The sequence below is a fragment of the Ostrinia furnacalis genome, unplaced genomic scaffold (assembly GCF_004193835.3).
Source record: "Ostrinia furnacalis isolate ACB-3 unplaced genomic scaffold, ASM419383v2 OfSCF7055, whole genome shotgun sequence".
Lineage (NCBI taxonomy): Eukaryota > Metazoa > Arthropoda > Insecta > Lepidoptera > Crambidae > Ostrinia > Ostrinia furnacalis.
This window is the reverse complement of record NW_021137294.1, coordinates 1-14,052: the sequence shown is the minus strand read 5'-3', so window position 1 is coordinate 14,052 and position 14,052 is coordinate 1. Positions and strand designations below refer to the sequence as shown.

Below are 14,052 nucleotides of genomic sequence, written 5' to 3'. Positions count from 1 at the left end.
AGAGCAAATGCGATAGGCCTCCTACAACTTTTGTGCTCACCAGTTGGTCCCACTGTCTTTGCTACTAGCAAGTGACAGGATCTTACTCTACAGTGGCGCTAACTAGTGAGCGCTAAAACGATAGCCCTCATTGCTTGTCTTACTAAACGACGGTTAGCAACTGCACTGCGCGTGGCACGACACTGGGTTACTGATTTTTTCATATAAATCTAATAGACTCGAAGCATAGACGTTGCAAAATAGGCATTTTATTAAATATCACGTGAGATTAGGGGGGTGGGGGAGGGGGTCAGGCAAAATCTCACCAAATCTCACCAAGGGGGGCGGGGGGGTTGAAAAATGGCCAAAATTGTCTCACGTAATTTATGGACGCCCCCTAATAATAAGTATGCTTATGCTTATTACCTATATTACTTACTAGCGGCCGCCCGCGATTTCGTACGCGTGGATTCCGTTTTACCCCCTTAGGGGTGGAGTTTCGTAAAATCCTTTCTTAGCGGATGCCTACGTCATAACATCGACCTGCATGCAAAATTTCAGCCCGATCCGTCCAGTGGTTAGAGTTGTGCATTGATAGATCAGTGATCTATCAACGCACATACATATTATGTACTTATACTTATTACTTAGTGATGTCAGTCAACCTTTGAGTTATACAATATTTAAAAGAGAAGATAGATAGATTTACTTATATGAAGCTGAAGAATTAGTTTGGTTGAACGCGCTAACTAGTATTATATTATCTGTGGCGCGAATCTCAGGAACTACTGGTCCGATTTAAAAAAATATTTTTTGTTGTTTGCCCATGAGGAAGGCTTTAGGCCATTGGTTCCTAAAGTGGGGAAGCCTGCCAATCTATCCAAAGTTTGCAGTCTACGGGGATTCCAAATCGTTCGTTCGTTTCAGCCAAAGATGTCCACTGCTGGACAAAGGCCTTCCCCAAGGCTTCTTCACGCGACCATATCGTCGGGCCTAGTAAGAGGCCTGCCCACGCTTCGTCTTCCAGCCCGTGGTCGCCACTCGAGAACTTTTCTGCCCCAACGGCCATCATCTCTACGAGCTATGTGCCCCGCCCACTGCCACTTGATTTTAGCAATTCTGCGAGCTATGTCGGTATGCCGTAAATGTAAAGTCGTATTATATTGCATACGCGAATTGCAAAATTCAACTACACTAAGAAATACTGAAGATGGAGGTACTTGGTGAAAGGACGCAGATTTGATTTACGTTGCAGAAAAGTACTCAAGTGACCACGGACCGAAAAACGTAGGCCCACTCGATGGACCGGCGATCTGGTGAAGATCCGGTCGTCATGAAAATCCTTAGTTAGGGGATGCCTTTGTCCAGAAATGGACATCATTTAACTGACATTAACAAACGTACAAATGACTGCACTGGGGTTTCTTTTATTTATTTATTTAGAACTTACATGCACATAACGCTTTACAGAAGGCGGACTTAATGCCTGTCGGCATTCTCCAGTCAACCTTAGGGTCAAACTGAGAATATCGTAGGCGGTACAAAATTTCAGATATCTAAAATAAGATTATAAATAAATAACATACGAATAGATACAGGGACGTGTAAAAGTGCTTTATAAAGCCTATTTGTAAAAATAAATAAAACAACTTCTTTTGTAGTTATAAAAGAAGCGAATATTCGTCGACAGCATACGTGAAAAAAGGATTTGAAAAATATTTTGTTCAGTACGAAATTTATCTCGAAGCGCCGGTAGAGTCAAATAAACATTTTATTTACATAAAAATTATGTGTAAACATCTTTACATATTGGTGAGTTACATAATATGTAAAGGTCATATTTCAAGAGAGAGCCAGTCTCATTCATGAAGACGTTTCGGTAAACGTGGAGCAGGAAGCCAAAGTTCATGGTTCTTGAATAGAGAGCACTTATCAGCCAACGCAGTGTAGGACACCTTATCTAAATATATAAAAGGAGAAACTGACTGACTGACTGACAGATCAACGCACAGCCTAAACGGCTAAACGTAGGCACTTGAAATTTGGAAGGGACGTAGCTTAGGTACCGTAGAGGTGCACTAAGAAAGAAATTCCCGAAATTCCCACGGGAACGGGAATTACCGGGAAAAATGGGATTCACGCGTACGAAGTCGCGGGCGGCCGCTAGTAGGCTTATAGTATACTAGCGGCCGCCTGCGACTTCGTGCGTGTGGACTCCGTTTACCCCCTTAGGGGTTGAATTTTGCAAAATCCTGTCTTAGTAAACACCTACGTTCTAAAAGGAACCTCCATGCAAAATTTGAGACTCCTAGCACTTGTAGTTTCTGAGATTTCGTGATGAGTGAGTGAGTCAGTGTCTTTCGCTTTTACAATAGATAGATAGATACCCCCTGGTTGATGGACGGATGACCTCAATAAGGCAGTCATCGTCAGGTCATTTAGTCTCCACTGCAGCAGCATGACCCTCTAAGTTACCAGAGGCAAATGGAGGATTTGGCCGGCACTCCCCACGCTGGCCAGACGGGTTGGGGAGTAGGCGGTTTGAAATGAGGAGTTAGTAAATTCTAATGCCAATGATGTTAGTTTGGGACTATCTCAGTGAAAATGGACACAGGACGTCCACTGCTGAACATAGGCCTCCCCCAATGATGTCCCTGCATCCAGCGCCTTCCTGCTACCTTTACTCAATATACTCAATATGTTTATTGCTTCCATAATACATAGTAGGTAATATAGGTGTTACAGGTGATGGACCCTGTTGGGCGCTGCAATTTAAAATATAAAATATAAGAGAGGAGGCTTTTTTAATTATTAGATTAATAGACTCATATTTACTTATGAGGTCATCAGATATTTTACGATGTTCTGTGTGGGATTCTAACCCGCTACCTCGGCTTTGTAGTTTGTTGCGAACCACTACACCAAACCGCCGTCAATGTTTCTAAACATTCAATTACATAAGGTCTAAAGTTGAATTTTTCAAGTTTAATAGGTTTGCTTTACGTCCAAAGTCCACACGAAGTTACTGTTCTGTTAGAACCAATGTCAAAATTACATAATATTTAGTAATACTACTCTTGCCTCCGGCTTTTCTTGTGAATAAAAACGGTCAAGGNGCCCCCCCCCCCCCCCCCCACTCTTCCCGTGGATGTCGTAAGCGACTAAGGGACAAATATGCGACCATCAGGCCTCCCCAACCCGTCTGGCCAGCGTGGGGAGTGTAGGACAAATCCTCCATTTGCCTCTGGTTAGTTGGTATGCTCTTGCAGTTGAGACTGTTTCAACCTATTGTTGACCACTGCTGAACAAAGGCCTCTCCCAATGATTGTCGGTCCACATATTCGGGGGCCTGCCCACACTACGTCTTCCGGCTCGTGGTCGCCTCGACTTGAGAACTTTTCTGCCCCAACTGCCATCAGCTCAACGAGCTATGTGCCAAACCCACTGCACATTTTATAATATTAATGCTTAAATAAAATTCAAAAACATGTTTTTAGAGTCATCTTAGCGTACAGTTATTTATTGCAATGACAATTATTTCCAGTGCAAGACTTACAAAACGTTAAGTAGACCCTACTAATTGCATTACACTTCCATATATATCTGAGTAATAAGTCAGTATTACTATATTTTTCAAAATTCTTAGTAAATAGGTACCTGGCTATAAATAAACAGACAAGCGTGAGTTGGGCTCATACATGAATAGGTTCCGTACAACCGTCATAGATTTCCTTTCCTTTCGCCAAAGTCCTTATTAGGACTCTCATTAGAAAGAAAGAAAGAAATAACAAATGTTTATTAGTACCAAGTAATAATTAAAAACCTAAAAGGCGTAAGTACTTTTGAAAGATTTTTTAAAAAGTGCTTTACGAAGTGACCACAAAAGAAATACCAAATCGTAATGGGTCAATTGAGGCGGTGTTTTCGCTAGCAAGCGATCTTTTCCAGACACAAAAAATCATAAAAACACTCTACCATACTTATTGACCGATTATTGGGAGGTATGTTTTTTAAATTCAATGTGCAAAAAAAAGCTTTTTGTTTTAATAGTAAGTGGGTAGTATTTTAGCATCAAAATAACCTTTCCAGGTCAAATATTTTGTTTTACAAAAGTTTATTTTCTGCAAATACTAACGCTCGTAATCACAAAAATTTATTATGAGGTCTCACAGTGCGCGTGGACGCACAGGATGAGACACGAACCAATCACAGAGCTCTATTCAACGCCGTGCGTTCGATTTGCTGCTTCACTTAAGCAAGCATCCTTTGTGAATACGGGCGATAGGCTTTTAAAAAAAGGTCTATTGCATTTTGTAATAGAAATATATGAATAAAAATCGTTCCATTATTACCATTTAAGCCACAGAACTCTAAATTCGTCGACCGGCCTTGCTCGCGCTCGTTGGTCAATCGTTGCCCAAGCAGTGTGTGTGTTTCGCCATTCATAACTCGGGGGCCCTAATGCGAGACTTAAGCCCGTATTAGGTTTACAATAACTTGATAACTAGAAAATAACACTAAATAGGTTATCTTGGAATTAGCTAAAGGAACGTTAAATACAAAATTTTGTTTTTTGTAATAATCACTCGTTGTTAGTAATTAATCTCTGTTAAGAGCAAAATGTTGTTGTCTGTCCACCTCGTGGATAAGTACCTATCCCTTTCTTTTCTTTGCCAACCGGTAAATCTAGAAATCATTTGGGGAAACTTATGTTCAACAATGAATGTCCTGTGGCTGAAATGATGATGATGATGAAAGAAATTTTGATTTTGAAGCAATGAAAAACTTGAGCTTTCTGTCTTGTATGGTTCGTTCGTTCGTTTCAGCCGAAAGACGTCCACTACTGTACAAAGGCCTCCCTCAAGGAGGCCTCCTTCCTTGTATGGTAAATAAATACAAACCTGGTAAATATACAGGGTGTTAGGTAAAAGGGTATATGAGCCGACACTAGCCCATGTTAACATGGGCATATAAATGGTATGGTGAAGTCAGAAAATTGATATCATCATTTAATTTTTTTTAATTTTCATACAAAATAAATTTTATAAAATCCGATTTGTATGAAAATTAAAATAATTAAATTTAAGATATCAATTTTCTGACTTCACCATACCATTTATATGCCCATGTTAACATGGGCTAGTGTCGGCTCATATACCCGTTTCTGAGAATTCTGAGTGCCTTAATGCCGTCCCCTTTATCTTTTTATTTAGTATTTATTAATTAGTATCTCTTGATGATATTGTTGCAAGTTAAACCTAAAATCATGTTTTCCGTAAATAATTTAAATAAGAAAGCAATTTACGAGTTTGTTGTTTGATTATTATACAGGGTGTTAGGTAAATGGGTATATGAGCCGACACTAGCCCATGTTAACATGGGCATATAAATGGTATGGTGAAGTCAGAAAATTGATATCATCATTTAATTTTTTTTAATTTTCATACAAAATAAATTTTATAAAATCCGATTTGTATGAAAATTAAAATAATTAAATTTAAGATATCAATTTTCTGACTTCACCATACCATTTATATGCCCATGTTAACATGGGCTAGTGTCGGCCCATATACCCATTACCTAACACCCTGTATAGATAGCTACTTACTAGGCTTACTCTCCGAGCAGCTATTATGTATAGGTGTACCAGAATCTCATGGCAAACAAAAATATTGGAAAAGTGTGTTTTTCATATGGCAATTGTCTATGGTTTAACTGTCACCTGTCAAAGAAAATTATGAAATCTGTCAGCCGCTGCAAAATTTTTGTAATCTCTTCTTGACTATTTGTTATTTTTCTGAAAAAGTCGAAAAAGTTCAAGCAAAGCATATTGTTTTCAATGTGAATTGTAAAATAAGGCATAATTCAAAGTCAATCTTTGATTCTAAAGCGCGTCGTCGAGTTGACAGTAAGTTGGACTGAAATGTTTTGATACATTTAGTTTATTACCCAACTGCGTCAGAAGGAGGGTTGGGTTTTTTTATATTATTCTTACTTAATAGCTGCTTTATCGGGGTTTTCAGGTATAATATCTCACAAATTGGTGCAGATGTTATGACCATGTAAAGAAAATTGAAAAGATTTCATCAAAGCAAGATTGAATAATGAAGAAGTTTCCAATTTTTTTCTTTTAAATAAACTTGAAATAAATATAAGTAAAACTAATAATAATTGTAAAATAATCATGAAAATATCTCTACAAATAAATAAGTTACAGGGCCCTAAAGTTGCGCATAACTATTCACGCCATTTTGATCGGTGTATTCACGACAGTCATTCGGAGTACAAACAGTAAATCACCCCTGATCCAGCCAGTGCTGTTGACAGGTTATTTTTTTTAAATCTAGCAGTTTTTAATTTTTCAGCTAGGGTCACTCAAGATTCTTTCTTAGTAAAGAAGCCATATACAAAAAGAACGGCACCGCCTATGTTTCAGTTCCACGCGAAAATATGTAGGTAATATAAATAATTTATTTCTCAGACATTTCTTGATCGATTTAAATAAAAACTTCACCGTCTTTTTAGTTTTGGTATATATTTTAATCCCATTCAGAGAAATATAGTGTTTTAACATCAGGAACTTCTCCATTGAAATGCTGGAAGAGCAATTTATTTACAGTACCTCTTTATCTTGATCATCTGTTTATCGAAAAACAAGAAATGCAAGTGGAGTTTTAAGAATCGTTTTCTAGTTCTGAATGAAGTGATAAGTTAGAAGTATGATGCATAATAAAATTAGTTACTTAAAGTAATATACGATTTATTCAATTTCCAAAACATTTACCTATGTTAAAAATCTGATGTCTAACAACATTCTTCATACACATACCTACCTAAAATGTATATTCGTACTTCATGTTCATTAATATTAAAGTAATAAAAGTAAAAAATTAAATAGTATCAAGATCGTTTATTCCAATTTCCCCAGTATTGCTCTCAACAAAGTTTATTTTCCCTATTTGCCATGAGATTCTGGTACACCTATAATAAATAATCTTGAAGACCTCCCCAAGGCCAAACTTTACATTTTTGTGATTCGAAAGTTTTCTTGATTTCGAAACTCTTGAATTTGAGAGTTGGGCAAAATTTTTCATGTCTTTTATTAATTACTAGAATGAATTATTCATAACTTTTAAAACTTAGCATTATAGTTAATTATAATTATTTTATATTAAAATCACCTATTTTTGAGGGTTGGCCAAAAAGATTATTATTATTATTTGTGTTAAATAGCGCCATCTAGCGGGGAGTAGTCGTATGAAAATTGCCAGTGCATATTTCGTTCGTTCATTGATATAGTGGCATCTAGCGGAGAGTAGCAGCACTAAACACTATCCAACAATTTTTTTCGGTGTTCTAAACCGATTTAAATTATATTTATTAACAAATCTGCCTATTTTGACCCTTACAGAAATCTGCCAACGAAAATAATAACAAATATAATAAGCTACTGTGGCCACTAAGTTCAGTTGTAGTAAGAGTGGTTTTACAAAAGTGTATTTGCAATAATTTTAGGAAGTTGGGTTAAAAATGAAACGAGTAAATAATTTACAAATGACCTTTATATACAAATCAACTTTAAATATATTACCGGAGACTTAATTTCGTTATAGGAATATTGAGTATCATACATTTTTAAGCACATTATAAAACAAAAAGTTATAAATCTTAACTTTTACAAAAGTGACATGGTAAAGTAGAAAAAGATAAGTCCATTTGTTGTCTCTGTCACTCATAACTAGATGCTGATATGAGTGACAGAGACAAAACATTAATAATACTGTTTAACGATGATGTTTTCTTTCCATGTTTGTATTTACAGAATAACACAATTTAGATGATTTTCTTGTAATCTATCTATCTATCTATATAAATAAAAATGAATTGTTGTTCGTTAGTCTGATTAAAACTCGAGAACGGCTGGGCCAATTGAGCTGATTTTGGTTTTAAAATGTTTGTCGTAGTCCAGGGTAGGTCTAAACGGTGAGCAAATAAGGAAAAATTGCGATGGCTTATTTATTGCCTTTAAGGCGGAACAGAGTTCGCGGGGTCAGCTAGTTTACAAATACAAATCTTTTATTCAGCAGTTCTTAAGCCCTTTCCAGGGCACTTATACACGTCCCAAATATAGCTTGCCCTACCACCACTTCGGGACAACATATGGGCTGGTGCTGGGAAGTGTAAAACTCACACTACGATGATGATGATGATGACAATAGTGACTGAGTTTCTTGCGCTTCTTCTCAGCACTGGCCCATTTATTGTCCCGAAGCAGTGGTAGGGTTAATACTGGGACGTGTAAAAGTGCTTTTCAACCGACTTCAAAAAAGGAGGAGGTTCTCAATTCGACCCGTATGTTTTTTTTTTCTATGTTTGTTACGCGATAACTCCGCCAATTATGAACCGATTTGAACAAATCTTTTTTCGGCGTATAGGTAATACCTCAAGGGTGGTCCCATTTAAATTTAACAATAGAAAAAACAACCCCCAAGGGTGGAAAATTGGGGATAAACTTTTTTATACGCAATATCTCCGCCGTTTATGAACCAATTTGAACGATTTGTTGAAGTCGGTTTTTTTAAGTTAATTTTTTAAAGCCTACTTACAGAAATAAATGAGTTTTATGAATTTTTTTATGATGATGTTATGTACAGTTTCACCGCTCGGCGCTCCACACGAACGGTTCCAGTCTCTTCTCTTCTGGGAGCAGTAGGTTCAGTTCTTCTATATCTTGAAGAGTCTGCAAAAGAACGTTAGTATACATTATTTCAAAATAGCATACATTTTAATTGGGACTTCTTGGCGAACAATCGAATTGAGAACCTCCATTTGTTGGAGTTGAAGGAGTAATTAAGTGACCTTGCAGTTGACCTTGTCGTTATAAGTGACCTTGTCACTATCAAGCGACCTAAATTACCACTTTTTGTACACAATTTTGACAATAAAATTGTTACGATTATGATTATATTTCGACCTCTGTCCCACTTAATTACTGTCCCACTGACCTGGTTAAGCAGCGAGTTGCACCGGGACAGTTGGTGAGCCACCTCATGCACGCGGGAAAGGCACTCAAGTGACATTGTCGTTATTAACTGACCTTGCAGGTGACCTTGTCGTTATTAACTGACTTTGTATGTGACCTTGTGTTTATTAAGTGACCTTGCAGGTGACCTTGTCGTTATTAAATGTCCTTGCGGGTGACCTTGTCGCTATAGAGTGACCTTGATATTATGTCCCACTGACCTGATTAAGCAGCGAGTTGCACCGGGACAGCTGATGAGCGACTTCATGCACTCGGGAAAGGCGCTCAAGTGACCTTGTCGTTATTAACTGACCTTGCAGGTGACCTTGTCGTTATTAACTGACCTTGCTGGTGACCTTGTCGTTATTAACTGACCTTGCAGGTGACCTTGTCGTTATTAACTGACCTTGCAGGTGACCTTGTCGTTATTAAGTTACCTTGCTGGTGACCTTGTCTTTATTAAGTTACCTTGCAGGTGACCTTGTCGTTATTAACTGACCAAGCAGGTGACCTTGTCGTTATTAAGTTACCTTGCTGGTGACCTTGTCGTTATTAATTGTCCTTGCGGGTGACCTTGTGACCTTGATATTATGTCCCACTGACCTGGTTAAGCAGCGAGTTGCACCGGGACAGCTGATGGGCCACCTCATGCACGCGGGACAGGCGCTCGGCGTGTCTCGCGTTGGCGCGCTGTTTGTCCACCATCTGGGAGTAAAGACGGGACACTTCGGTATCCGCCTGAGACAGAAAAAATAGGTTTTTTAATATCTAAATATACAGGGTGTTAGGTAAATGGGTATATGAGCCGACACTAGCCCATGTTAACATGGGCATTTAAATGGTATGGCGAAGTCTACTACTACTATTTCTATTTATTTATATTAACCGGCAGACAGTGGTGACTGAGTTTGTTGCGGCGCTTCTTCTCAGCACTTGCCAAATGTTGGTCTCGAAGCGCTGGTAGGGTAAAAAGATTATGAGACATGTAGAGGCTCCTTAAGAGCAAAATGACGATTTGTAAGAACTATTTATTAGTCCAAACAAATAAAGAAATTTTGACTTTGAAATTTTGACTTTGACTTTCCATTAATCTGCCTCAGAATCTTTCACTACTCTTACTACTGACCTCCTTAACTTTACCGGCGAGTGCTATCTGGTCGGCGGCGAGCGGTTGCGCACACGCGGCCAAGTGCGCTTGCAGGCGTGACGTCAGACGCACCCACGGCCGGTAGTCTAGGCCTGAAGAATAGACATGTTGACACCACAGTCAATAGGCTAGTTGCCTAAAAAAATTTTTTTAGTCCGTAATGTTTAATATCAAAAAATATTGGACACATATATTTTTATTTGTCAATCTAACAAATAATTACATAGTTATGGTGCGTTGAAGTTGCGCACGACGTCACAACGTGCGGCATTTTTAAGCAAGCGTTGACGTCACGGGCCTCTTCTTATGAACTTTGGGGCGCTTTATCTCTTTAAATTTTCATTAGTTTGAAAAAGTGAAAAATACGCTAAAAATACTCTACAGTATTTTTTTATAAGTTAACTGACGGACTAATTAAAACTCTTGCTTTTTGACCCAGGCAACATCCCCATTGACGTACTTTTTAAAACTGTCAAAACGAAACTCTCCCATAGATTTTGTATGGCACTACAAGCAAGTGACGTCACTATTTTGTCAACCCAATTAAACCACTTTTTTCAATTACAATTCGAACAAAAATCGAAATTTACAGGTAATTTAAAATAAATTAGGTTTTTAAGACCAGAATGAAGAGTCTTTTTAAGACAGTTGTGGTTTCGAATTATTGGGGTATGGTGTCAAACTGTCTATTGGGATGACTGGGTAATGAAATCGAAATTCTTTTTAGTCCGTCACAGATAATAAAAAAAAATTGGACACTTCTTTTTTTAATTTTTTTAGTAATCGAATCATTACAGTAGGTCTAGACAAAGTGCAAATTATAATCGCAAACCAGTCGAAAAGTGGTTGAAAAGCCCCTTTTTTGTATGGAGTTTTGACGGATTCGATTTTCGATTCGATCAAAAAGTGCGTTTTGTCTAGGGGGGCTGTATTATATTGAGTTGTGTTGCGGCGTTTGAGTAAAAATTCTACTCAAAAGTGACGTCACGGGATATTTCAACTCGTAATTATGAAATAAAATAAAAAATACGAGTAATATTTTTTAAGTATCTGTCTGACGGACAAATTGCAATTTTGTTATCTAGCCTATTGTACTCATGAAAAAACTGCATAAAAACCATTTATTTTGCGACATTAGTGCATTGCATTGCACATTTTATGGGCAAACAAGCTGTGCCCGCGAACGCTATAAAATAGTTTTAATATTTCCCGTTAGCAACGTGTTATATGGCCTGAAGCCTTCCTCGATAAATAGACAAAAAAACTTTTTCAAATCAGACCCGTAGTTCTTGAGATTAGCGCATTCAAGCAAACAAACTCTTCAGCTTTATAATATTGGTATAGATGTATTAATGTTTAACAAATTACCACAAAGCATAAGCTATTGTTGACTTACTAATAAATTCACACATTTCATTTTAAAAATGCCCATGTATTAAGGTAGAACATTTAGGAAAAGAAGCTGAGAATAGTGACAGAGTTTCTTGCGCTGCTTCTTCTCAGCACTGGCTTACATTTAGTTCCGAAATACACCTGAATTTGGAGCGAAAAAGACACACCTTCTAACACTTCAGGGTCCCTTGCGCCGGGCAGTCCCAGCGTTCCCCGCATAATAGGCAGAAATGTTGGGATCTCCTGTAAAACAAATTAATATTAGTTAAAAACGGTTAAAAAGCAAGTCGAAATTATAATTTGAAAAATATTGCTAGCGCTATCTGTTAGTAAGAAACTGAACTAATTTAAGCAACGCCATCTCTTACTGAGTAATTGAACTAATATTGTCAACGCCATCTATTGGTGAGTAGTTGAACTAACATTATAAACGCCATCTATTAGTGAAGAACTTAACTAAAATTAATACAGTGCCATCTGTTAACGAATACCTGAACTAATATTATCAACGCCATCTATCAATGAGTAGCTGAACTAACATTATCAGCGCCATCTACTAATAAGGAATCGAACTAAAATTAATACAATGCCATCTGTTAACAGGTCACTGAACTAATCAACGCCATCTTTTAGAGAATACCTGACCTAACAGTATCAGCGTCATCTATAATTAAAAAACTGAAGTAATAAATGCACACTGCCATCTTTTACCGAGTAACTGAACTAATATGGCCAACGCAATCTATTGGTGAGTTGTCAGCGCCATCTATTAGTAAAGAACCGAACTAAAATTTATACAATGCCATCTGGTAACAAATAACTGAATTAATATGACCAACGCTGAATTAAAATTATCAGCGCCATCTGTTAGCGAAGAACTGCACTAACCTTGTCAGCGCAACCAAAGTAATGTAACCAGCATCATCTGTTAGTGGATAACTGAAGTAATATTTTCCATCTATTTTTACTAGCCTACATTTACCAGCGCCATCTATCAGTGCCGGATTAGCCACGTAGCAAGAGTAGCAAATGCTACGGGCCCCGCGAATTTGGGGGCCCCGCGCTCCAACGCCTGTCTGACCGAAATAAAAAAAGATTAATTTAGATAGGAGCGTAAAATATCTTGCATGCCTTAAACGCGAAGCGCTTAGGCTATGCTTTACTTTCACTTGAAAATCTAAAACTCTATTTCATCACGTTAAATCATAAAAATAAGTAGGTAGGTATTTTACGAACTTTTTAACGTGAATGTTCTAATGTTTAATTATAATCGATAAAACTCATTTATTTCTGTAAATAGGCTTAAAAAAAGCACTTTTACACGTCCCAGTATTAACCCTACCACTGCTTCAGGACAATAAATGGGCCAGTGCTGAGAAGAAGCAGCGCAAGAAACTCAGTCACTATTGTCAGCCTCTTTTTCAAAGGTTTACAGGCTTTAAAATGTACAAAGTTAACTATAAATATTTATGCGAGCTAGGCAGTAACGCATCCCAAACATTTTTATCTTTTAAATAATCATCGACTTTATAGTAGCCCTTTTTCATTAAGGTACTTTTAATATGTGCTTTGAATTTATGAATGGTCAATGGGTAGTTCTACAACAGTTTGTGGTAATTTATTAAAGAATTTAATACAATTTCCCATAAATGAATTACCAATCTTATGCAGTCTGAATAGGCCAGTAGACAATTAAACACAAAAATGAATTAAATCGGAAATAATTCCTACAAAAGATTTTATTGCTTTAATGGCTTCATTGGTTGCCCATAAAGACTCTCCTAGGTTTTCGACTTCGACGGAGTTGTGCTTAAGTGGTGGGGGCCCCAGAAAGGGGCGTTTTTTCGGTTTTCCGGTTATACTGCGTAAAGGACTTACCCTATCGAAAAGTGGTCTTCATGACGGTTGAAGGGTACTTAATCCTGCATTGGTTCGTTTCAGCCAAATGACGTCCACTGCTGGACAAAGGCCCCCCCCAAGGTTTTCCACAATGAACGGTCCTGCGCTGCCCGCATTCAGGCTCTTCCCGCGACCTTTACCAGATCGTCGGTCCACCTAGTAGGAGGCCTGCGAGCTATGTCAGTTACTTTAGTTCTCCTGCGGATCTCCTCATTTCTGATTCGATCACGCAGGGAGACTCCGAGCATAGCCCGCTCCATCGCCCTTTGGGTGACCTTGAGCCTTCTTATGAGGCCCATAGTAAGCGACCACGTCTCAGATCCGTATACCATCACTGGCAACACGCATTGGTCAATGCTGCATTGAATAAGAGCAAATTCATTATGTTTTGGACAAACCGTTCACGTGCCTATCTTCGTCAAAGTAGAAAATTTACGTTTAGTTAATAACCCTCTCTACGTCCAATAGCTCGTCACCCGCAGGCTCCCAAGCCATATAAAGGGCCACCTTAACCAGCGTATCCCTGTCAGGGCTCGCGAGTTGGATTCGCTTATTCTTGTTCGTCCCAGCCGATCCTTAACTGCGGTTGCTGCACCTCTTCCTTGCACTCTAC

General features: G+C 38.2%; 1 protein-coding gene across 1 annotated transcript; it reads right to left on the bottom strand.

Annotated features, from left to right (window-relative positions):
* Positions 1 to 8,336: 8,336 nt before the first annotated feature.
* On the bottom strand, positions 8,337 to 11,783 carry LOC114363266 (BLOC-1 related complex subunit 5; the record flags this gene model as incomplete). The annotated part of the gene is made up of 4 exons (XM_028318943.1): positions 8,337 to 8,719; positions 9,605 to 9,739; positions 10,128 to 10,240; positions 11,708 to 11,783. Coding segments are annotated over 4 exons (408 nt in total), but the record flags the coding sequence as incomplete, so codon positions are not given.
* Between the last annotated feature and the right edge of the window lie 2,269 nt (positions 11,784 to 14,052).